The 23,710-nt window shown below is 43.2% G+C and overlaps 1 protein-coding gene across 2 annotated transcripts in view; it reads left to right on the top strand.

The window, feature by feature from the left end:
* The window catches only part of CHN1 (chimerin 1), a 92,735-nt gene that overhangs the window by 49,447 nt on the left and 19,578 nt on the right, over positions 1-23,710 (top strand). For both annotated transcript variants that reach the window (XM_084209080.1, XM_084209081.1), the window contains one exon: positions 14,990-15,067. In XM_084209080.1, the coding sequence (XP_084065206.1) occupies positions 14,990-15,067 (78 nt within the window). The remainder of the gene's footprint in view (positions 1-14,989; positions 15,068-23,710) is intronic.

The following is a 23,710-nucleotide window of genomic DNA, read 5'->3' as shown; positions in this document are numbered from 1 at the left end:
AATCTGTTATAAGATCTGCTTAAACTTTTCTTCACCACAGCTTATTTTATCTTGAGGGACAGCACATGAGAGGCTGCAGCTGAGGAAGTTGCAGTGGCTGGCATGGAAGTACAGGCACGCTTATCGCGGTCTGTGATAGAGGCACAGAGCTTTGAACAGCACTGTTTGGTGCCCAGTAATGCCAGCTCTGGAACTGATGGGGCTAAATAGACCTGGTCTTAAAAATCAGGGAGCAAAGTGTGCTGTGAGAGCTAAAGCAATCTTGGTGCTGGAAGTTGTTTGAGATATTTCCATTTACTTGAATTAACTTCAAAGATGGGTATATAATGTACACAACATTTAAACAAGCCATTGCTGTAACAAGGGTAATGATGAAGCAATAATGTTTTTAGAAGTGCAGCTAATGAATGTTTACCTTAAAGTACATTTAAAGATGCAGGACACTGAGCACTGAAGAATCCCATGGGTTAACTGGAGGAGATTGTCAACTCTTTTCTCACAAATGTTCCTTTCCAGTCCCTGCGCGGGTGTCCATGACAATCACTCTGTAACTTTAATGTAATTTATAAATAAAACATAACTCTGTGGAAGGCAGAAACTTCTATTTATTTCTTCTGGGTTTAGCCCATCTTTCAGCAGAGACTTCAAAGCACAGACAATTTTGTCAATTCTGAGAAAGTTCTTAAGCAGGATGAAAGACAAGCCTACTTTTTAGGTAGCTGCTCCAGCATATCAGCAACATGATGCTCAGAAGAGAATGCCCCAGCCTCAGTCTTCCTCATCTGTCCTTTCTGTGCATTAGCATTTCTGCTGGTGGGAACCAGTGTCATGTATGGTGTTATGCATGGCACGTACAGGCCAAACTAAAACTGCAAATGGTTATGATGCATTTTTACAAATATATATGGTTTTAACTTAACCCTGTGCTTATCAATACCCATGAAAGGAGAGTTAAGTGCAGCCCAGTGTACAGACATCAGCACAAAAAAAATTATTTTCTCCAAACTGCAGAGTGCTTTTTCTCCTTATAATCACCAAGAGCAACCCAAGCCCTTATTTGTGTTCATTATGGCAGTAAAATTGATTCACTAAAAAAGCTCGTATAAACTGATTTTGTTTTAAGATTCAGAGCTTCCAAATGAAGCATGCACTTTGCTAATTTGAACCTCAGGTCACACACAGAATATCTAGTTTACTCTTATCAGTATATCATGCTTATAAAAGATAAATTAGGAAATAAAACTTGTGTTTTAAGGGTCTGTAACTGGACCTCCAGTGTTAAACACTGTCCCACAGTTCTCCTGTTTCTCCCAGGGCAAATTCTTTCTTCTGTTGGTGCCAGCTCTGGTTCATGCCCAGCCGTGCTCAGTTAATTCCTGCAGGTTACAAATGGCCTCCTGGCTGATTCCAGTGAGCCTGCAGGACTTGCCTGCCTGCCTCTGTGTGTGTGTGTGTGCACCTCCAGAGCACAATGATGTAATGGTTACACCATAGTGGGGGGGATTGACCTGAAGCAGAAGCTGTGTGCTTGTGTTGGTAGCCCAGTTGCATGTTGCTGGCCCAGTATTACAGGGGTCAGAACAAGTAAGGCTCCACAGCCTGCAGGCAGTGAGCTGTGCCTCAGGTCAGCCTGCATTTCAAGCAGAGACTGCACCTCCTGTGCTATGCTTCTCCTGTAGAGGTGTGCCCTGTGGTCTGAAGGTAAACACAGCTGAGGATCAGCATCTTCTTCAGGCTTCTGTCATGGGTACAAGTCTCTCCACTGCTTGCTGAGATGGCCTTTCAAGTTACTTTCTGCTTTTTCAGCGAAGTGTGGCTCTTTTATGATCTGACATGTGAGATGTGTACACAAAGATACAGTCCTCAGAAAGTTTGGTGTCAAATTATACTGAGACAGGCAGCTGCCCTGTGAAATCGGGTGCAGCTACTCTTTCAGACTCACACATAGAGCCTCAGCAGAAGTGTGGTGAGTAATTACCCTCAGCATATGCCCTGTGCCTGATTGAGCCTTTGTAAGATGAATAGTGTGCAGAGCTGTTAAAAAGGCTGTAAAGCAGTACAGTTGCTGTGCAATTAATTCTGAAGTATAATGCTTGTGTTGTTACTGATAAAATGAAGCCATTAGCAGTGAATAAACTGTTACTCTTTTCCTGTGTTTCTGGGTGTTGTGAGGTCAGTCAGTGTGAAGCCCTCACCTCAGCTCTTTTCAGGGTTTCTATACTTGGTGGTTTGGATCTGGCTATGTTTTTAATGCCCTTCAAAAGGTATTGTATAGCCCTAGCCTCTCTTACATGTACTGGCAGAAATTTCTTTGTTTTGTAGCTGGGATAGGCTAGTACAAGAAGACACACAGGGAGAGAGGGAGGACTCTCCCTTTGCTCTTGAAGAGCCAAGGAGGATAGCTTTCTTTGGGCACTCTTCAGGGTGAGAACCAGTTTTCCCACCCTTGTGGACCTTAGTAGTTGGGACATAGAAACACAGCTCAACTCCAGATGGGCAGTGGAGAGCTGTGGTGACTTCAGTCCTAGCATGCTGTAGGAGTCTGCTGCTGACCTTCCCCATGGGCCTTACACTTGAGGCTTCCAAAAAGGCCACCTGGAGGTACAGTGGGGAAGCCACATAGACACATATAAGTAAATTACAATCTTCTTTCCCCCTATTTTTAAAAAAACCCTGTAGCTACCCTTGACTTTTTATGCCTTCTCACAACTGAATAATCCATGCAGTGGCCACAGAAGGGAAAGGTGTGTCTCTCTCAGAGCAGCCTCTAAAGCAGGAGTGTGGTTCTGGTTTATTGCTTGTGCAAAGGGCTGTCTGCATGCTGAGGGACTGCAGTGGGTTGCTAGCTGGCAGCTCCCTCGTTTGTTGTTCTCATTCCTTAGCTGTGTGAGTTTGGGGTCTTTTTTTTTTAACTCCTCCTCCCATCTGGCATCTCCTAATTATTTTCTATTACTAATCACTTCTACAGGAAACAGACTGGACTGTTGAATTAAGAGCCCTATAAAAGGATAATTTTGTTATTTAAACGTTTCTTAGCTCACTTAAACTTTATAATGTGACACTGTATAGCTGGTGATAATCACCTTGGGCCATGATTGTGTCCAATCTCATAAACTGGGCAGGGTCAGCTCTGCTCCCTCATGGAACATGAGAGGGTCCAGGAGAAGCTGGGGCAGTGCAGCTGGTAGCACCTCTGGTTGTGAACTAATATCTGAAATATCTTGCATTTTGTGCCTTCTGCAGCTCTGTGTAGCCAGTTCAAACCTGTGCTAGGAGCCTGACTAACAGGGATTTTCTCCAGTGACCTCTCTCTTCAGTCAGATAAATTCCGTTCTCTTCTTACTGTTTGTTCTGTGTGTGTCTAGATGGGAGCAGAGAAAGCATTTTATATGGGTCACTGTTTACATGCTTCCAAGTACAAATCCATGTCTTTTGGCTCCTCTACAGAGATGGAAAGGATGTGAAGCTGTGGTGGTCTGATGTGTCACCCCCATCCAGTTAGAGAAGGCACATCTGCTCCACTAATAATTGCTCAGTCATAAGTGGTTACCAAATGCTTAAAACCCATGGTGAGTGAAATGCTTGCTTTAGAGGTGGTAGCAGAAAGAGAAGTTAGGTATGCGTAAAACAAGTATTAGACTGTGAAAGAAAAGAAGAACAAAATTTTTCCTGTGGTTAATGCCACAGAAACTGATCTGTTCTGGTCCTTGTTACTTTCTTTTTAATCTTTCACAAGAAAAAATATATTTTCAGCTAAAGCTCCTCATGCTTAATTTTAGTCTCTAGCTGAATGTTTTCTGACTGAACAAAGTAGGGAGAGCAGTTTTATTACTAAGCTCAACAAACTACTTGCTCCTATTATTTCAAACCTGTCACACTTGTCATCAGCAAAGACAGCAACTCTTGACAGTTTTGCGAAGACTTTCTTTGATCATTAACTTTTAGAACATTAAACTTTTCCATATTTAACCTTTCTTCTGCATGGCATCAGCAGTTAGAAACAGTGTTGCTTCTGGCATCTAGTGTTCCTACAGTCCTAATGTTTCAGTAAGTTAAGAATACCACTCTGAAAATTCTGGCTCTCAGTTCTCAGTTGTTGCTCTAATCTTCATCATGTTAATATTGATATTCCTCAATTTCAATTTCCATATAATTTACAGAATAAGTAAAGGATGATGTGTTTCTAATAGTGAAGCTCATATTATAATGCACTGTGATTATATTGCTGTATAGTGGAGATTATTATTGCATTTTCTTAGAGCTTAAACAGTTAGAAATTAGTTGCCTAAGGAACCTTAGAGCTAGTATCACAGAGTATGATATCTTCTTTTAAGCCTTAGTCATATATGTATGTGATTTAATAATTTTTTTCATCGTTTCCAATTTGTGAATTAGATTAGTAGCACTTAGAGGAAAGCAGCTTTTACCCTATTTGAGGGGGGATTGGAAGAATTCTGTGAAAATAAGAAAAGACTCTGTTCCCAATTTCCATTTTGCATGTAATGGTGAAACATTTTAAAAGCTCTGTGCTATATATCATGCGTCAAATAGTTTATTGGTAGAAGGTTTCTGATGATTTTACATTGCTGGAGAAGTCTTGAAGCCATTTCCCAAAGTTAATATGATAGTGAATTACATTTGCACTCAGGCGTTTCCGTGAATTGGATGATGATTACAGTAGCAGTATGTTTAATGCAAATGCACAAAAATTGCAGAAAGTATCCTGTGTTATGTTTCAAAGAATTTCAAAGTGCTCAGTCTCTTAAGTGACAGCTTCTCATTCCCTCCAGCTCCATCCCAGTCGCAGCTGGTGCCTGGGAGCTTCCCGTCACCTCTGCCACGCTGCAGCTCTCAAGGCAGACCCCCTGCTCAGTAAGCTGATCATGCTGAGAGCTTCCTGGACAGTTTTTTATGGGCCTGGTGGGTTAATTCTCTTGGGCTGTTTTTATTGTTGAAAATACACACAACCTCTGTGGTAGAAATCTTGTAAGCAGTGTCATTTTTAAAGTGCTAGTTGATGGTGGCAGTACAAATGAAAAATTGCCCTGTAAGGTAAGATGAAAAGCATGCTAAGAAAGAAAGAAAGAAGTTGTGCTGGTTTTACATTTTGTTTATTTCCAATGCATTTAAATAATGCAAATATACCCCAAACTTAGTATTTCAGCTTTGATGTGGCCTGTACTCAAAATAAAAGCTGTTGGTCAAAGACCACAGGCATCTGAAATCCCAGGTGTAGACTGGAACCTGGGACTAGTGTATTTCAACTGAAAAGAAACACCAACTAAACACTATGTTGTAAAAAACCACAAACTTGCTGGGGGGGGAGAAATAAAAACCCCTAGAGTCTCTCCTGTGTACAGAGGTTGTATGCTAGTGCTTCTCCCTTGAAAGGTAAATATTCTGTATAGCCAAGATTTATGATGGGGGAGTATTCTGTATAGCCAAGATTTACATTGCCAGCCCCATTTTGAATCATTCAAAATCATTCAATTTCCAAATCAAGTGGTTATTTAAATTTGTTTCAAAGATGCTGTGTTTGACCATTTGAGATGATGATTTCTTGAGTGCCTGTCTCAAGAATTTTTAACAGTCATAGCTTTCTGTAGGGAAATGGAATGTTTACTGCTGTTATAGGAAAAATTTTCCTGACAGAAGCATTTTAAAATGTTAATTAGGAAACTTAGAGGGAATAAATAGGAAAGATGAACCATATATGTAAAAGGAGAGAGGAGAAAATTGGAACACTGGTCAACAGAAGTGAAATGAGCCTTTTCTGAGAATGTGATCAGGGATTAGAACACTTTATGGGTGGAAATAAACTGATAATTTGTTAATAATTTATAATGTGACTTTGGAAGCAGACTAATTCTGCTGCCAATTCCACTCTGGTTTCATTCATTGCAGGTTTCAGAGCAGTCTTGATTTAAATAGAGATTTATGCTAGGAAGTGGGAGTCCACATGAGACTCATTTGAAGGATGATCAGCCCATCTGATTTTTCAAGTGTGCCTAATTGCACTGTATAAAATGAACAGACCCTGACCCACTGGTGCAGCTATACCCATGGACACACATGGACCTACAAAACTGGTAATCAGGGTCCCTGAGGAGTGTTGGGGAGCACTGGGGGTTACCCCATTGTTTAATTTTTCTGCAGTGAGGTGGTCCATAAGCAGGTTTTCACCATCATAAATTTGTCAAGCACATTGCATAGAGCCATTTGACAACTCTAGTATTCCTTCAGGTTAAAGATTGTTTTCATCTTGACTCATCTGTTCAAATCAAAGGGTAATTCAGGAAGGATTAGGAGACTTTGCATTCTTACTTTTATTTAAGCTAAATGAGTATGATTATGGACTGAAAGTATGATTAAGAAAGAAACTGTGACAGCACATGTACCATAGCAACATAGCTTATTCAGGAAGAAGCGGATGGATTCAAAATAGACGCTGTGCCAAAGGAGCAGGTGTAGTCTGAAATACAAAGAGTGTTTAGAAATTAATGAGCTGCAGTTTTCAATTATAACATACATTGAATTACTCTAAATTGAATTACCATGTAGAACAAAAGAAGGCGAGTATTAGATGCATTAGACTGCCAGTCAAGACTAATGTGAAATAAGTATAATATATTAGATAAGAAAATATTGATGAGTCATAAAAAGAAATTTCCATACCATTTGCCCATGTTATACCAGTAGCCAAAACTCCTATTCCACAAGGAAAAAATTAAAAAACACCTAATAAATATATGAATAGAAAGACCTTGTGGATTACACGATTTTCATTATCCCTAAGTGTATACATTTTCAATAGCAAAAAGATAACAGATTTCTTTTATCTGTAAAATTTCTAAATGAATATTATAAAGGAAATGTAGCATTTATTTCCTCATCAAGGGTATGGTTAACTTCTCTTTTATTTTTATCTTTCCTTTTATTTGAGGAAATCCTTATAACAGTATGGGTCAGATGAGGAATAAAACCACCAGTCCCTTGTGGTTTCAAACGATTAGTCTTAATAGTCTGTTTGTTCTTACAATACTTTAATTTAGTATATCAGTAATAAAGAGCATTTGCCAAAAGAGGAGCATTCATGCAGCTGCCAATTTGCATTACATTTTAACTGCTATCACTCCTATAGAGCACATGGCATTTATAAATTATTTTTAAGGTCTTTTTGGAGTACAGTCTGCCTTGACATGTCATGAATCAAGAGGCTTTTGCTGGAGTGACCCTTCACTGCAGTGAATGTCAGTGGGGGCTCAGTGACAGCAGCACAGCTCTCTGCAGACCAGCAGGGAGACATATCCCAGACAAAGGGATGGGGAGAAAACACAGTGCTCTCAGCTGAAATAGGAACTGCTGACTCAATGAGAGCAAGATGGAGAAGCTGCTGAGGAACAGTCTCTGTGTTGCTGAGCAGGGAGAGGGTAGGCAGATCTCTTTCTTTCATCAGCTTCTCTTCCTGAAGGCCTTGTAGCTGCAAGACAGATCTCTCTGGCTTCAGTTTAGCAATGTGTCACAGTGTAATAATTAAGTTAAACTATGTGAGTAGTCCTCCCAGTCTCTCTGCTCCTGCCTTGCCCAGGGAGAGGAGAACCTGACCAAGGCATGTGCTTTAACTCACTGTTTGGCATACCACCTCCATGGCCCAGGGTCCTGGCAGGAGAGGAGGAAGATAGGATGGACCAAAACCAAAACTATGAAGGATGGAGGGTAGATGGGAAGGGCAGAAAGCGAAATTGTAAAGGACAGTCTTTGTCTGGAGGATTTATTGGAGACACATTCCAGTGTTTAATGATGCTTTTCTTTTTCACAAATCATCTTGAATGGTTTGCCTGGGGAACAGTGATGCTGCCAGGCCCCTGAGGCAGGGAGATTGGTACTTTCTGTCCTCTACCAGTTCTTGGTCTCCTTCTGTACTTTTCCAGGTTTGGTTGGGGTTGGCCCCCTTTTAATGGAGCTTGTTTTCAGGCAGAAGAATAGGACTGTGGTAAGGAGCTACTACAAAGCAAAAAAACAGTTTCTGAGGCTGAGCCTGTCAGTTCTCATAGGCCTGAGAACTTCTTTCCTCACCACAGTCAGAGTTAGGAGCTCATTAGCTTTTTGGGCAGCTTCTATCATGGTGTTTGGTTGGCATCTCCTGCCTCAGTGTCACACAGCTTGGTGGCAGCTCTCCTTTTGTCAAGCACTCACATCCTGCCTCTTGCAAGCAGGCTGCTAGTCTCTGTCTTTAGGGAAAGGGCTGGAGCAGTGGGTTATTTTAACAAAGGCAGCTGGGGCCATGGGGACATCTTGCACTGGTGTGTGCAGGGAAGAGCCCTGTGGCTTGTCCTTGGTTGAGGGCAGGACTGCACGTCTTCATCCACAATGCAACTCTGTGAGGACGTGTATCGCTGTTTAGGCTGCATAAAGGAACTTGTAGCTATAGCTGATAAAACCCAGTGAGCACCATTATGGATTGCAACATCCCACCCCTACCTGTGCACACCCCTACCACGTGCCCACGTACACCCCTGTAGTGGGATTTGTACAAATGGAGTGTGGAGGAAACGGCTGGAATTAGCTGTACATGGCAGGCCAGTTGCTGACCTCCCTGAAAGCTAAGTCACTTGATATTAGCCAAATCCTCCAGAACCAGATCAAAAGCAGAACTTCTTCCTGAAGGTACTGAGAAAATTTTATTTTTACCTGTGTAGATCCATAGTTACATACCAAAATATATCCCCCCCCCTTGGAAAAGAAGGGTTGTATTTGCCACTGAAAAGTTCCTTGCTTTTGTGCCACTACCCAGAAAAGTAAATGTTCATTGTTTTTGCCTTGCCAGTAACTGAAAGAGAGGAGTAGTCACATGGGTGCTCTTTGCTGGTGCACAGTTTGGAGCTGTCATTCCAAAGGCCCATATCAGTAACTGCCAGGAGCAAATCTACAACCTGTCAGCCACCAGAAACAAAATAAACCCAGATTCCAATCAGCTGCAGTGACCAGTGGGTTTTAGGAGTAAAGCTACAGAAAAACTTTTCTGCTGGCTTCCCTTAAGATCTCTACTTTTTTCTGAGTGTGCTCTGCATGGTAAACACACCACTGGGAACATACAGTCTTCCCAAATAATGCCAATACACTTTAATTGTATTGTACCATACAGCACTGAAGGAACTCACTTTTGATGCAGTAATTTCTAGTAGCAATATCAAGCAGCATTTTTTCTATAATTTAAACTTTGTATATATTTATTTATTTATTTATTTAACAGCCTTACTTCAAGTTAAGCCAACATTTTGACTGAATTTGTTTAATTAAATTTTCAATTAAACATTTTTTTTAAACCTTCTTTTAAAATTCTGGATATAAATGTTCATTAGCAGCTACGGAAATCATGTATGCTTTTATCAAAAATATAAATAGCCATTTCTTTAGATTTTGCCATAAGTATTTCACTGGAGAGGGTGGGGAATGTCTGATTGAATTAGAAGTCAGTCCATTTGGAAAATTTTGTTATAAAAAGCAGAACTTTTCTCAGGAGTAAGATTTCATCATTCAACCATGACTTTAACCCAACTCCCCTGTGGGTGACTGAAAGCAGGGCTCAGTGTTGCCTGAGGATTCCATTCTACCTGAGCACTGTGGGAGCCTGAAGGTGTCCATGTGCCAGGTAAATGTGGCTGTGTTGGAATGGCAGCAGGAGACGTCCCTGGTGGCTGAGACTGTGTGATGGTCCTTCCCACCCAGCTTCTGAGATGCCATCTTTCAGACTGAACCTTTCTTTTAGCAGCATTCCTACCCTCTGCTTAGCATTCTACAAGGGAAGAAAATTAACTGAAAGCAGATTATCACCACTTTTATTTAAAAAGTAAAATTTTGGGCTACTCTTTCCCCTTCAGAACAATCCTATGAAAGATATGACTGGGAAGTTATATTTAGCTTGGAACAAACTTCCACTAAGAGCAGCATTGAGGAAATTGGGCTCAGTTTCACAATCCGACTGATTAGCTTTTGAAAATCATGTACTGAGGCCATAAAATATGCTCATAAAGTGTTCATACAAGCAAGGATTTACTGAGCATATGCATTTGGCTAAGTTAGCTATACAGTGAAACAGAATACTCACTGCAGAATGGCTCACTGCATAGTAAACCAAGTGTCTTGTTTCTTTATACATGTACAATAGGGCATCATCTTTGATGTTTTTAAAAATTGCATGCAATATAACTGCTGGTTTTTATTAAAATACAGAGAAGGGATCATATTTTATATACATTCTGAAACAATAAAGGCATATTTAGTCATAACAACATGAAAATACCATTTGAGAATGAAGTGTACTATGCATGCATTCTGAAGAAAACAAGATTATGTGTTTGAGAGTGGAGCCAGGTGCTCAGAAAACTAAACATTCCATGGTATTGGAAATGCATGTGGGCTTCAGGATCAACTGATCAACTCTAATCTGGTTATTCTAGGATCTGTGATCTTAACCTTACTTGAATTTTTCTGTTTTGGTTGGGGTTTGGTTTTGGGTTTGGTTTTTTTCCTGAAGTAATTTCACTTTCTTACTCAACAAATGGGAATGCATTGATTTTCCTTTTTAGAAAGATAATTTGTACGATGTCAACTGAACTGTGTGACTGGATTAAACTTATATAATGTGTCTTTCAGAGAGTGACTAATTGGAATTTACTGCAAGTTGCAGATGACTTTTAAATCAATTCTGTGAAGGCTTCATAATCAGACTTACTGATTGGGAGATTAGTAGCAGAAAATACGCATACATTATCCAGCTAGCACTGAGAGAACAGCTGTTTCTCCTGTACCCTGAAGGACTACTCCAGGGGGAAGTAAGGAAAGTGGAGCCCCAGTAGGACCTAGACTGAACCACTCCTACAGCTGAGGTTCTGCAACAAATGGGAACATTTGAAATAGCACATTACAGTCTTTTATTCCATTTTTTTTCCCACCCTTCAGTCCATATGTAACTTGTAGAACCTGTAAACAGATGTCGTGGTTTAAAGGCTGTTGTGTTGCTGGGTTTGGCTTTTTAGTGCTTAAATCACTAAAATGTACAGGACTGAGGCTGCTCTGGTTGCATGCTCTGCTGAGAAGTTGCTCAGCTGTTGCTTCCAGTCATTCCATTTTCAGTTCACCTCAGTCCTGTGAAATCCTGAAATTAATCCTCAGTCCTGAAATTAAATTTAAGAATGACAGCCTTGCAGTTTCCTTCCTCATGCAATCTGCACAGCATATTCCTCCCTGCACTTGCAATTGTGATTGCAAATGTTTGTCACACACAATTGCTAAAAAAAAAAAAAAAAACAAAAATTAAGACTTAGGAAAGTGGAAAGGAAATTAATTTCCTCTTCAGATTTTTTACCTCTTTTTCATCCAGAATGTAGCAGGTAGTATCTTCAGGCAGAGCAAGTTACAAAGATAATTTGTTGGAAAATGAAAGGCTCTGGAGAGGAGACTTTGCTGGCAGGTGGGAGTGCAGGAGCCACTGGTGGAGAGCAGGCACTGAAACAAAAGGCAGCCCAAGGTGTAAGAAGAGGAGCAGGACCTGCAGGCTACAGGCACTAGGGACAGCACAGAGCCTGGAGCAGGAGAGTGTCTTGGGAGTGGATAGCTTCCTGCAGGATTTGAGTTAAGCCCTAGGTCTCTGACTTCACTGGTTTGCTCTCAGGGGTGACTCATCTCTGCAGTGACTAGGGCTGCCTGAGGACAGCGGCTTGCTCTCTCTTCCTTTATCTCACATACTAAAACGTTAAAGACCTGGACCTGCTTGATGACCAAACTGTTGTCAGGAAGGAGTGTACAACAGAAATTTCATTCTTCGGTTTGGTTTTCAAGATAAGGGATTTGGTATGTGTAAAGGAAAGCCTTGCTTTGCAAAGCCAAACACCCAAAGTTAGGCAGTGGCAGAAGAATGAGCATACCCATTATAAAATTGTGTCATCTGAAAGCAGCTGTATAAATTTTAATTTTTCAGTTGCTAGCTTTATGGCTTTAACTTTGTTTCAGTCTCTGTTTCTGGTGTACACTACTGTAGAGCATATAGCCCAGGGAAATGGCTGTAAGGGTGCTGGGCCCAGGACTCCTTTATTTGTAAACAGCAGAAAATGCTGTGCATTGAACAGGAAGCTGATTTATGTCAAACCAATAAACAGTCTCTGTTAGAGTACTGTAACACAAAGCAGTGTTAAAATTAAAAATTCATAATCTTATAACTACTTTCCAGATTATGACACATTTTCATAATTACAACCATGAGATAGGAACTTTCCCTGTTGGGTAGTTTTGCTTACCTTTTTATTGGCATTCTTAGATTTAATTTTCCAGAGATCTCTTTCTACTAGCATGACTCTAAAGTGCCATTGGAAATAACTCAGTTCTTCAGAATTAGGAAAAGGGAAGCTGACAATTAAGGAGTAAGTATGCCAAAAACCAGATATGTGCTCTGTAGTGATTGAAAGGGAAATTCAGCCTGCTTTACCTTGCTTCTTAACTGGAATTACACAAAATAATGAATTGATTCTGAGAGTAAATTTATTGTTGAAAATCACTGCATTATTTATTTTCAACAAATTCATTTTCAAAGAATTTATTTCCAATATGAAGCTTTGGTGATGCATTTTTTGCCCTTAAAAAATGAGAGGAATTTTGGGTTGCAGAGAAAAGTGTAATGAAATTTTTTCAGAAATCATGACTTACTTCCTGGGCCTGTTGTCACTCAAAGTTGTTTGGAGAGGATGACTCCTCTGGGGCAGGTGTAAGTCCACCTTGTTCCATGAGGACTTCACCTGATGTAGTTCTTGGGAATTAAGTGACTTTAGCGGGAAGGCAGGGCAAGGCAAGGCAAGGATGCTGTCCTGAATCCATGCTATTTTCACACTTTGTGTAGATAAAGTGTCAGTTTTTATAATCTCTTACTCGTCATCTCAGTTTTGTTGATCTTCTATTGCCATGGAGTGTTAATACACTTGCTAGGATGGACAGAAAAATGTCAGAGGAGCATTCACCTGCATTAGAAAGGAGTGGTTAAAAGCAAGACAAGCAGATTGAGGTAGTCATTGGAAAAGTATTTCTTGCTAGGATGGAGCAAGCAGCCTCCTGCCTGTATTGAAACCAGGACTGAGTCAGACCCCTGTATGAGCCAGTAATGCCTGACAGCATTCTCCTGTATGATCAGGAGATCAGGGTTTCAATTATTAGCTGTATTGCAGATTAGTGTTTAGTGCAGCCCCAGCCTTGATCCCTAATCTCTGCACCATGCACTATGCTGAAACCCAGCAGATCTTTAAAACCTGTCGGGAAGGTACGGGTGGCCACACAAGAGAGCAGAATGGGGGCTCCCAGTGAGCACTATTCTCAGCTGTATTGGCAGGACTGAGCTAAACCGGAACACTGTGATCCAGCTGCAAAGCACATACCAATTCCACCCAGAAGCTTGTGACAAACTGTGCTTGTCGTCGGTTTCTGACTCAGGAGAGATAAAAATACCTCGGCTGCAGCAGGGAGAGCGGTTGCAGTGCGGCAGGCTGTGCAGGGGGAGGGAGGGCTGCGCGCCGCTGTCTGCACAGGCAGGGAAGGAAAGGTCCCTGGCGCCCTGCATCTCACCCAGCCCCACTCTGTAAAGCTTGGCTGTGCTCGGGTCAAGGGTCCGTCCTTGCTGTCTCTGACGAAGACAGTTCACAAATGCTTGGGCAGCGCCATAAGGCACGGGGCAGAGTGGCCATCGCGCTGTGCCCTCCCGGCGGTCAGCGCTCACCTGGAGGGAGCGCCTGGGCCGGGCGGCCGCGGTGGGCAGCTCCGGGTGGGCATGGCACAGTCTGCCCTGCTCCTTCGTGAGCCCCGTGACTCTGCTCCGTGGCAGTGGAGTTCAAGGCTTTAATGGTTGTGCGGAATAGTTTGTGTGAGGGCTGGCCAAAGCCAGCCTGCCCTATGCACCTTTCATCGTCAGTTGCATCCGTCCAAATTTCAGGTTTCAGTTCAGAGGGAGAGTGTGGCCATTCACCTTCTGTTCGGATCTGTAAATTTCTAAGGGGAGGCGACACCAGCAGTACGAGGTTCAGGTCTTTGCTGGATAGAGCGCTGCAGTGAACTTGGGGTGACATTTGTGTTCACCTCCCTACAAGTTGTGAGATTTTTGAGCATGTTTTCACACGAAAAGTACTGAAAAACGTAATTTTAAGGGAAGAGTGGTACCCATCAGCGTCGCATTACCCGCTCCTGGCCCTACCCCCTGGCGCACAGGTCACGTCAGACGGGGGGGGTCGGGGAGAGCCGCTTCCCGCCGTGTCCCCCGGGGCTGCTGCTCGCAGCCCTGCCTCCCGCGGCACCCCCAGCAGCGCACGGGTCCCAATTTATAGCGGTGCGCGGCTCACACCGCGGACACCTCTCCCCGTTCAAGCCGTGCCGGGCGGGGCCGGGCGGGGCCGGGCCGTGCCGGGAGGGGCCGCTCCGCCCGCCTCGCCGGGGCTCCATTGGCTGCGGCCGCCCCGGGGCGGGGCCGCTCCGCTCCGCGCGGGCCCGCGCCGCCCCCGCGCCGGGCAGCGGGCGGGAGCAGGGCGCGAGGCGTGCGCGTCCCCGCGCCCCCCGAGCCGGCCGCCGCCGATGGAGGCAGCGGCCGCGGGCTGCGCGTCCCCGCCGCCGGCTGCCGCCCGCCCCCGGCCCGCAGGCCGCCCGCCGGCAGCGCCCGGCCCCGCGCCCCGCCGAGCCCGTGCCCTCCATGGCCGCGCCGCCCGCCCCAGCAGCCTAGGCTGCGGCATGGTCCGCGCCGCCCCGGCAGCCCGAGTGTGAGACAGCGCGGGCCGCCGCCTCCGGCAGCATGCCGGCCAGGGAGCCCTGGGCAGCGCACCGAGCCGGCAGCGCGGGGCACCGCGCCGGGCACGAGGGCCGGCAGCGCGATCTGCTGCTCGCAGCCTTGGGCATGAAACTGGGCGCTCGCAAGGCGTCTGTGACAATCTGGCAACCTCTTAAACTCTTTGCTTATTCGCAGTTGACGTCGCTCGTCCGAAGAGCAACTCTGAAGGAAAATGAACACGTTCCAAAATACGAGAAGGTTCATAATTTCAAGGTAAGACCTTTTCCTGTCTAATTTCTTTTTCAGGCGAAGCTGCTTTAGCTCGTGTTTTGAAATGGGTCTGATATTGCAAGGAAACCGTAGGTATGGAAACTGACTTTCTAGGAACTTAAAAGCTGCAAGTAGAGCTCATTGCCGGTCACACCAGTGAGGCACGTTCAGAACAGGCAGCAGAGGAACCGGGATTTTGTTGTTGGCTGCTTGTGTGCACGCATTTGTTTCAATGATGTTTGCCATATCTAGTTATCTCTTTTCTTTACAATTGGTTTATGCTGAGAGAGATGCTAAAGGTGAGAAAAACAGCCAAGTTTTCTTTCAACTCGAATGTGGTCCAGTTTTACTTTCAATGCAAAAAATCTCTTAGATCTATAGTTAGATGATGGAATTGATCTTATCTCAGTTTGTCGGTCGTAAATAGCTTTGGAGGTAAGAAGTGTGTTCCGCTGCATCTGGATGGAGCAGATGGTCTGCATTTCCCTTAGTTTCTGGCTTTTCTCTGTGTCAGTGAATTGAGTGTTGAAACCAGTGAGGCTTACGCCATGAGACTGTTGGACATGCTGGCATCAGCAACTACCTTGTGTTTTAATAAAATTTACTTAGTCTTCTATGTAGCTTCTAGTTACTGTTTTGATTGCTCTAAATAACCAATGTTCTTGGGTAAGGGTGATACATGTCAGTACAACATATTTGTATTTTGTGTCTGTCTGTAATAGGTGTCCAGTAAGGACCCGGTAATGTAAGCTTTTGGTGGTCAAATACATTTGATGATAGGCAGTCTTAATTTTAAGACTACATAAATTGATGTTTTACTGGATTCCTGTAGATGACAGTACAAATTTCATGTATATAATTTGAAGGCCAAGTGTTGTCTTTAATGTAAAAAAAAAAAAAACCAAGCAAACCAAAAAACCTACATTTATTTCTTTTAAGAGAAGGGCAGATTGTTAGTATAAAACAGGCATCTGATGATATAAGCATCCATTAAATGCATGCAGATATATTGATTTACCTATCCTCCATCTGATTTTATTTAAACCGCCTTCTGGCTTTTGAGTGCAGATAATCACCATAAGGGGAAACTTTTTGTGATCAGGATGTTTAGTTTAATTTGAGTACTTCCATTAAGCCCATATTTGAAAACTGTGTACAGAATGGTATGTAAGAAGAATTTAATACAAGTGCTTGGCATAAGATATTTGTGCTGGCTGACAGTTCAATGCAGAGCATTTTTTCACAGGCTCCTGAGGTGTCCTAAATATCTGCAACATCTTGCAATTTTCATTTGTTCCTTTGAGTTTGAAGATAATTCTTGCAGATGCCAGCAGATCATGATTTTCCATGTACTACAGTGTATGTAGGATAATAAGTATTTAATTTTTCACATCTGTGTTCCCTAGTTGCTTTTCTTTAACAGCCTGAAACATATCTAGTTTGAAAATAATCTGATAACCTGATTTTCATTCATTTGGATTTGTTTATTTCTTTTTCTTCCATAAACTGTTTATGGAAAGTTTCAGAGCTGTGAGTTTCCCAGTCTTTTCCAAAAACAGACTGTATGTCTGCTCTATGGCACAAATTTTCCACATGGATTGTTTTCTTTATAATAGTTGTACTGTAGTTCCTTTATACATACTGTTGCCAGAAAAATGTACCTGGAGAAGAAAGTCTGTTCTCAAGTCAGTGGAATGGAGTCACCTTTCACAGATAATTTTTGCTATAAAAGACTAGAAGGGGACAAGCCCCTTACTGGGTGTGCTGCAGCCAACCTTCCCATGGTAGGAATGCTGCTGGCCTTCATGAGCTCTAAATGTGTCCACTCTCCCATCAGAATAAAAAGCAGAAACATAAGCTCTTAGTAAGGGTTCTGTTATGGCTCTAAAATGAATGGCCATGGTTAGCTTGTGTGCTTCTCTCCTTTCTAATTTCTTTGCATCTGTCAAGTTTTTTTCCTCGCATGTATAGATGTCATCATTTAAAATGTCTGCATCAGTCTCCTAGGTTGCCTGCCAAGCAGCAAATCTGCCACCCATGTGGAGAGGAAGGAAATGTCAGGCCCAGAGTCTTCAACCTAGACTTTTGAGATAAACCAAGAAAAAACAACTGAGAAATTAAATAAATTTATCCAGTTCAGCTAATCAGCAGTGACTGCTGTCCCCAGAGGCTCCACAGCAAACAGGAGTGTGTCTGCTGCCTTGTACCTCTGCAGCTAATCTGCTTTTTGTGCTGCAGGCACGAGGCACCAGATAGGGACCCCTGACCCTCTCCCAGCAGCTTCTTTGATCAGTCACAGAAATGAAGGGGTCTCAAAACTGCTTTTATTCCAGAAATGCTGTGGCATCCTAGCAGGGAGGGGAGAAATGGAGAACCACACATGTACGAGCAGCGGTGTTTTCCTGCGGAAGGGAAGGTGACAGCTGCAGCCACTCCTGAGGCAGCCTGGAGTTAGCAAACATCCCAGGCTAAGGGACCTCAGTTCTCCCTGCAGCTCCTGCCTCTGTGGGGTGGCTATTTGGGGACACAGGTGCAGTTTGAACGCTCAGACTCTCCTGCCTGCACAAAGCTCAGGTAGAGGAACAGTGATGATGGCAGAGGAGCAGTGTGGTGAACCCTCACTGCAGGAGTGCAGTGCCTAGGGGAGGGGTGAGCATGAAAGCTGCTTTTAAATCATCAAGAGGTCTCCTGAATAAATCCATTAACCTATGTTTTGCTCCAAGGGTTGTTTGAAAGAAGAATGTAAAGACAGTTTTACTAGGAGTGCTGACATGGCAGGGTTTTTGAGAGGATTTAATCTTACTTAAATCTCCTGGAATGTGAGTTGTCTCCTGCCTGAAGGGAACAGGCTGGGTAGCCAGGGTGACAGGGAGCTCTGCAAGCAGAGCTGGTTGGTAATGATCACCAGCTCTGTAATATTCTCCTGGCTGGGAAAGTCTGGTCTCTCATGAGCACATCTCAAATGCAAATACAGAGTGCCTGAATTCTCTTAAATTAATCTCCATAAGTAAAGAAAGGGGTGATTATTTATAAAGGTCAGTTCTGACTGAGTTTTAAATGCATGTCCTTCAGGATGAAAGCTAGACATGAAAAGTATTCTCCTTTTAAGCATATTTTTCCCTTTTCCAATTTATAAAAAAAATATAAATTTATATTTCTGTGTTCTTCTCTATAAATGTAATGTAAAAGACCCATTTTCTAAAAATTCAAATATATCAGATTCAAGAGGCTTACATTGTTTGATAGAGCATTTTATTTAGCTCTAATTGAATAATGGAATTTGACATGAGTGTGGCTTAATTTGGTCTATCTTTTTGCATGTTTGGATTACTTTTGATTTCCCTTCATTTACTGTGCTTTTCTGAAATCCAGCACACTGAAGGAGATCTCTTATGAAATGAATCATTAGACCAAATGCGGACAGTCACTTCACCATCCTCAAAATTTCAGCCCCACCTTTTCTCACAGAAAGGCTTTTTCTTTCTTTCAATTCACTAACCATGATGGGGAATAAATCTCCCCACAGACTGTGGTACAGATGTATCAATATGGACAGGGGGGTGTGTGTGTGTGATGGATATCAAGCTCATTTTTCCACCCAGTGTAGATGAACAAGAGCATCTTCTATTTGGAAGCCCTGAGAGACTTGTGCTCTTGGAAGTGCTGACAGGGAGCATAGCTGAAGCCAGTGGGGTTCTTTTCTTACAAAAATAACTTAATCATAGGGGAAAGTTCTGTAACAGAAAAGTTTACAAAGTTCTGTAACTTCACAGAAGTGAACAGAACAGATTCATACTTAATCATTCCCATAAATTTATTCTACCCCTGGACCCTACCAATAAGAATGCTTTTTACTGTCCCTTACAATTCTCATAGTTGCTTATATTGTCCCCAAAAGGCAATAACTGGGACAGCTTGTAAATTAAAATTTCTTACCCAGCTGATATTTAATCTATTCAGTGGGTGTAAGGATAGGAAGCAGCTGGGCACTTCTGGGCAGGCAGATGAAGGAGGGGGTTAGGGCAATAGAGGAGCTGCAAATCTGAAGGGAAAAGGGGCAAGGTGCCATGTGGATGGAAAATGAGAGGAGTACCAGGGGAAGCTCTGGGTTGGAAGGTGTGAAGTGAGCTCTAGACCAAAAGACTTAGCCAGGTAACCCGAGCTGGGTTTAAGGTTTTCTCCATCTTCTCTCTCTGGTGAGGCAGTTTATTAGGGTAATGAACACACAGGATTCCCCATGCTCAGTCCTCTGCACTTTCCTGCTCTTCCTCTCCTCATCTCTCCATTTCTGCTCTTGGTTTGTTTCAAAACATCCCACAGGTTTTTGCTGATAAAAAGGTGCATCTAATGGGGTACCTTCTGCCCTGGGTCCACCCTATCTGACATGAAATGTCTTCTGCATCTCCTCACCACCTGGTGCTGTGCTTTGGGCACTGACCTCACTACCTGGCCTGGGGCTAGGGAAAGAAATAAAACTGTGCTTGAAAAATGTTTTTGATAAGGAGGGCAGTTGTGGAAGAGGAGCTGGGATTTATGGGATGATAGCTTAAAAGTGAGGTGAAAATCCGATATTAAGAGCAAGAAGTCTCCTGGGTTGTGAAATTTGTTAGTCAGTGCAATAACCTCCTCATCGCTTGGCAAATTTAAAATAAGCCTGGACAAAACACCTTAAAGGTCTTCACTCCCCTTCAGCTTTTGTGACTCATAGGCCCTGGGGAAGTTTTAGCTCCCTTGGCTGGTTACAGGTATTCCTTCAGACATCTCTGGCTCCTGATGCCGTGAGCCAGCAGAACAGCCTGCAGGTGTTTGCTTGCTGCCGCTAGTCCAAGGCACAAAGCCACTCTCGTGCCTAGGTTAGTGCCATGGTGCTTCACTGAAGCAAGAAGTGCCTGTGCCTGTCAGGGCTGGACTGAAAGCTGTGCTTCCAGGAGTCATTTTCCCCAGGATGTTGTCTTGTTTCTCGCTTGTGTTTCACAAAGCAGATCTGTCTCCAGAAGACTCATTTTTTGCTATCTCTTTGTGCAATGCTGGGTACTCTCATGCTGTTTCCTAGCCACCATCTTACTAGTGCTCTTGGACCCCCTCAATTAGTTGTAAAAATAACAGTTGTAAGACTGCTTGCTTAATCAGTCAAGATTAACAACATAATTCCCTTTTGAGCCAACAGTTCTTCCAGAGAGATGATTTTCCATCTCTGGTGCTTAAAGTGAGTCAGCCAAGCTGCTGATGAGCCTTGTTAGTTGGGATTCTTCACCCCCTCCTCGACTGAAGCAATATCCTGCCTTTTTCTTTGAGGATGACCCACTTGAAAGGCCAAACGTGGTTTTCCAGAAGTAACTGGAGGTAGAATATAACCTTAAATATGCACAAGGAGTGAAGGCTCAGGTGAAGACCAGTCCCTGGAAGGACTTTGCTAGTATAGACAGACTCAAGCATCACTTTAACAAGAGCCTGCTGATATTAACAAGAGTTACTCTGCCAATGAAATTTGTATCACATCTTGGAAACAAATAACCCACCTGGCCCTGGCCCAGATTATACTGGGGTAATTGCATCTGTGCTGGGCGCTTTGCTAGTTGAAGAAGTCATAGCAAATCACTTCCGTGCCACATCTTGTTCCAGAGAGCTTCTCAGTAGAGCCATGCCTAAACCTTGGGAAACTGGGAGATGGAAAATGCAGAAGTGCTTCAAAAAGGCCAGAAACTATTACAAACTCGTACTATATTAAGCAGAGCCATTTTTCTGTGACTTCTGACGTGAACTCATTTCTATTTCTGATGTTCTGAAAACTGGGGCAGATGCTGATTTGGGGTAAATTGATCTAGTTCCACTGAAAAGAAGATGCTGGAATTTTTATTAGGAACAGAACTGGCACTGGACATATTTTTGAAATATCTTTAATTGAGCCACTGCGCTAATATGAATGTTCAGAGAGGGAGCTGGGTGCCTCTAGCATAATCCCTGGGGAGAGGCAGTGTGTGTTCCCACAGATAAGAACACCTCAGGAAATTTAATGTTTCTGTTAGACTCATAGGACTTAAGGGGGAAAAATGGTTCAAAGGCAGGGAAAATACCTGGAGAACATAACTGGAAAAAAACTTCCACAAAACTTCTGTTAAAACCTCATCAGCTCTATATTGTTCCTTCTGAAACTCGTAGTTGTAAGACAGTTCAATCCAGAAAAGCTTCTAGGCATTGATGGATTTCAGTCTCCTAAAGTATTTTTTAATGTTACTTGCACTTTTTTTTTCCAAAGCAGATTCCAAATAGCACAATGTTATTTAAACCTTTCTGGTTTCCTAGTGCTTGTCCGTGAATTCAGGCTTTGCCACTGATTAAAAAAAAGAAAAAGAGAGAGAGCCTTTCTTCTAAATACTTTATTTATTTGGGCTGTAATTTCTTCCCACCACACCAGCAGTTTTTTTATCTGCATGTGTGGATCATGTGAGTTTGCCTTGTGCACAGCCCAAAGCCAGACCAGCTCATTTCTCTGGTAAGGCTAGGAAGCACTCCTCGGGGGAGGACTGGGACTTTGCCTCTAGAAGCTTCTAGTGTGTACTATGCTCTCTCATCAACAGCTTTTCCTCCATATTAGCCTTAGGATCATGACAAAAGCATTCATTTAGGAATCTCTCAGGGGTTTATATTCTATTTATACATAAGGTACATATGTAATTCTAAGGATTCTATTCAATTTTCACCTCTAGTTTCGGAATTTTTTGTACGGAGGCATGTGTCGAGTAAATTGGACCTCAAATAAAATACAAAATGTTCCCATTTCCAGATATCAATTCAAAGAAAATCTGCTATTCCATCCTGAAAGAAAGGTGGCCACTTTCACTCAATTTACAAGCAAAAAAGCCAACAATTCTCATTTTTCTCATTTTTCACTTCGGCTCATGTAGAGCACAAGCTAACCTCAATTTCCAGTTGTTCCCATCTCTGCTGACACAGGCAGTGCAAAGCAGAGAGTAAACAAGGTCTGACAGCGCTTCTGGCTCCAAGTGGGTGAGGATGTTGAGGGAGGTTGTCCTGCCCCACATTCCCAGTGCCCCCAGCAGTGATAGCCATGCTATTTATACCGCACGCTCTGGGCGAGGCAGCGCTCTGACAGCATCTCTCCTCACCTCTCCTCTCCAGAACTGCTGCACAGAGGCTCTGGAGAGCTCCCAGGCTGGCTCCCCATGGCTAACACCCCAGCTGGGCTAAGCAGAGTCAGCTCTAGGTCTGGAGAAGGTCTGTTCCATGCTCTCAGTTACATTCCTTTCTGTTACACCTTCAGGTGAAAGCAGTTCTCTTGCAGATACTGCTCTGCCACGTGGGTTGTCATGGCAGTCTTCTTGCTTCTCAGATTACTTATCAGCAGCAATATTTTCCTCCCAGGAGTATTACCGTGGGCTGGAATATTTGAAGTGCTTTGAGACCCTTGTTTTAGAGGCAGTATCTAATCATCATAATAGATACCAGGACAAATTGAAGCATTGCCCAAACTGATGGTTGAGTTTCTCGCTCATATCTCTTCTTTACCCTTCACGTCCAGGCGATCTCTGTCTGGACCAGGGATGGATGAAAAGGACAATGCCTATTGGATGCCAGCACGAGTGTGCTCAGTGCCTGATAAGATCAGCTGTGACAGGGAAAACAGATGTTAATAATACAGGCTGAGTTCATCGTTCTAATTGGGATTTACAATGTCTCCCATATTCAGTTTAAAGCTTGGTAAAGCCCCAGTAGGCAGAATTCAGCTGATGGAATTGCAAATCAGTTAGGACCACTGAGCTGACAGTCTCCATCAGCAGCGTCTCATCATCCTTGGGAATTTGTTTGTAGGACAGTATAGCCAGCAGACCTGAACCTTTGGAGTACCATGTGGTGCAAATACTGGGGTGTGGCACGTGTTCAGTCCCTGGTGCAGTTGGTTGGTCTCCTCTGTGAGCCCTGACAAGGCTTCTGCCTGAAGTGTAAGGCTCTGGTAGCCTGGGAGTGTAGATCAGCAGTATTTTTCCCCATCCTTTTTCAAGGTGATGTATCCCATCCCAGAACAGATGGTAATGCCTGGATTTTCCAGACCCCATCACTCTGAGCAGCAGTTTGGTGTGGAGGGCTGTGGAAGGGGTGTTCTGCAGGGTGTGATGGAACAAGCGTTCAGTGGGACTGTGGCAGCAGCCTCTCAGCAAAGGAAACCTTGTTTGTATCGTGTCCCAAACACTTCTATTATGTGTGCTCAGTGTTGATGTTCTGTAACCATAGTTTTTCAAGTCCATTCCTGTTTTCTTCCTGTCAGTGGCTTTGCTAAAGCTCTGTGGATCCACCATCTTCTTTCGCATCACGTTTGCACAGCATTTCACTGATATTCTCTCATTCTGTTCCTCCCTGCCTTGACACGTGATAAAATGTAAGTCTCCCAGTTAAGAATAAAAATTATCTGCTGGCTCATTCCTGATCTTCAGGTAGCAATCAAGGGTAGCTGAATAACTGCCTTGGAAAAACCAAAAGCATAAAAAATAAGTGCAGTAACAAGGTGCACGGGTAACTAACTTCGACAGTGACCTTTATAGAGCCTGAGAAATAATGGGGAGAGATCTGCTTGAGGAGTTCACAGCTTGTGGTAGAATCTGCTGTCAGAGCCACTGCCTCATTTCTTAT

Source organism: Fringilla coelebs, assembly GCF_963513975.1.
Source record: "Fringilla coelebs genome assembly, chromosome: 7".
NCBI classification, from domain to species: domain Eukaryota; kingdom Metazoa; phylum Chordata; class Aves; order Passeriformes; family Fringillidae; genus Fringilla; species Fringilla coelebs.
Note: the sequence above shows the minus strand (reverse complement) of the source record. Positions and strands in the feature narration are given on the sequence as shown.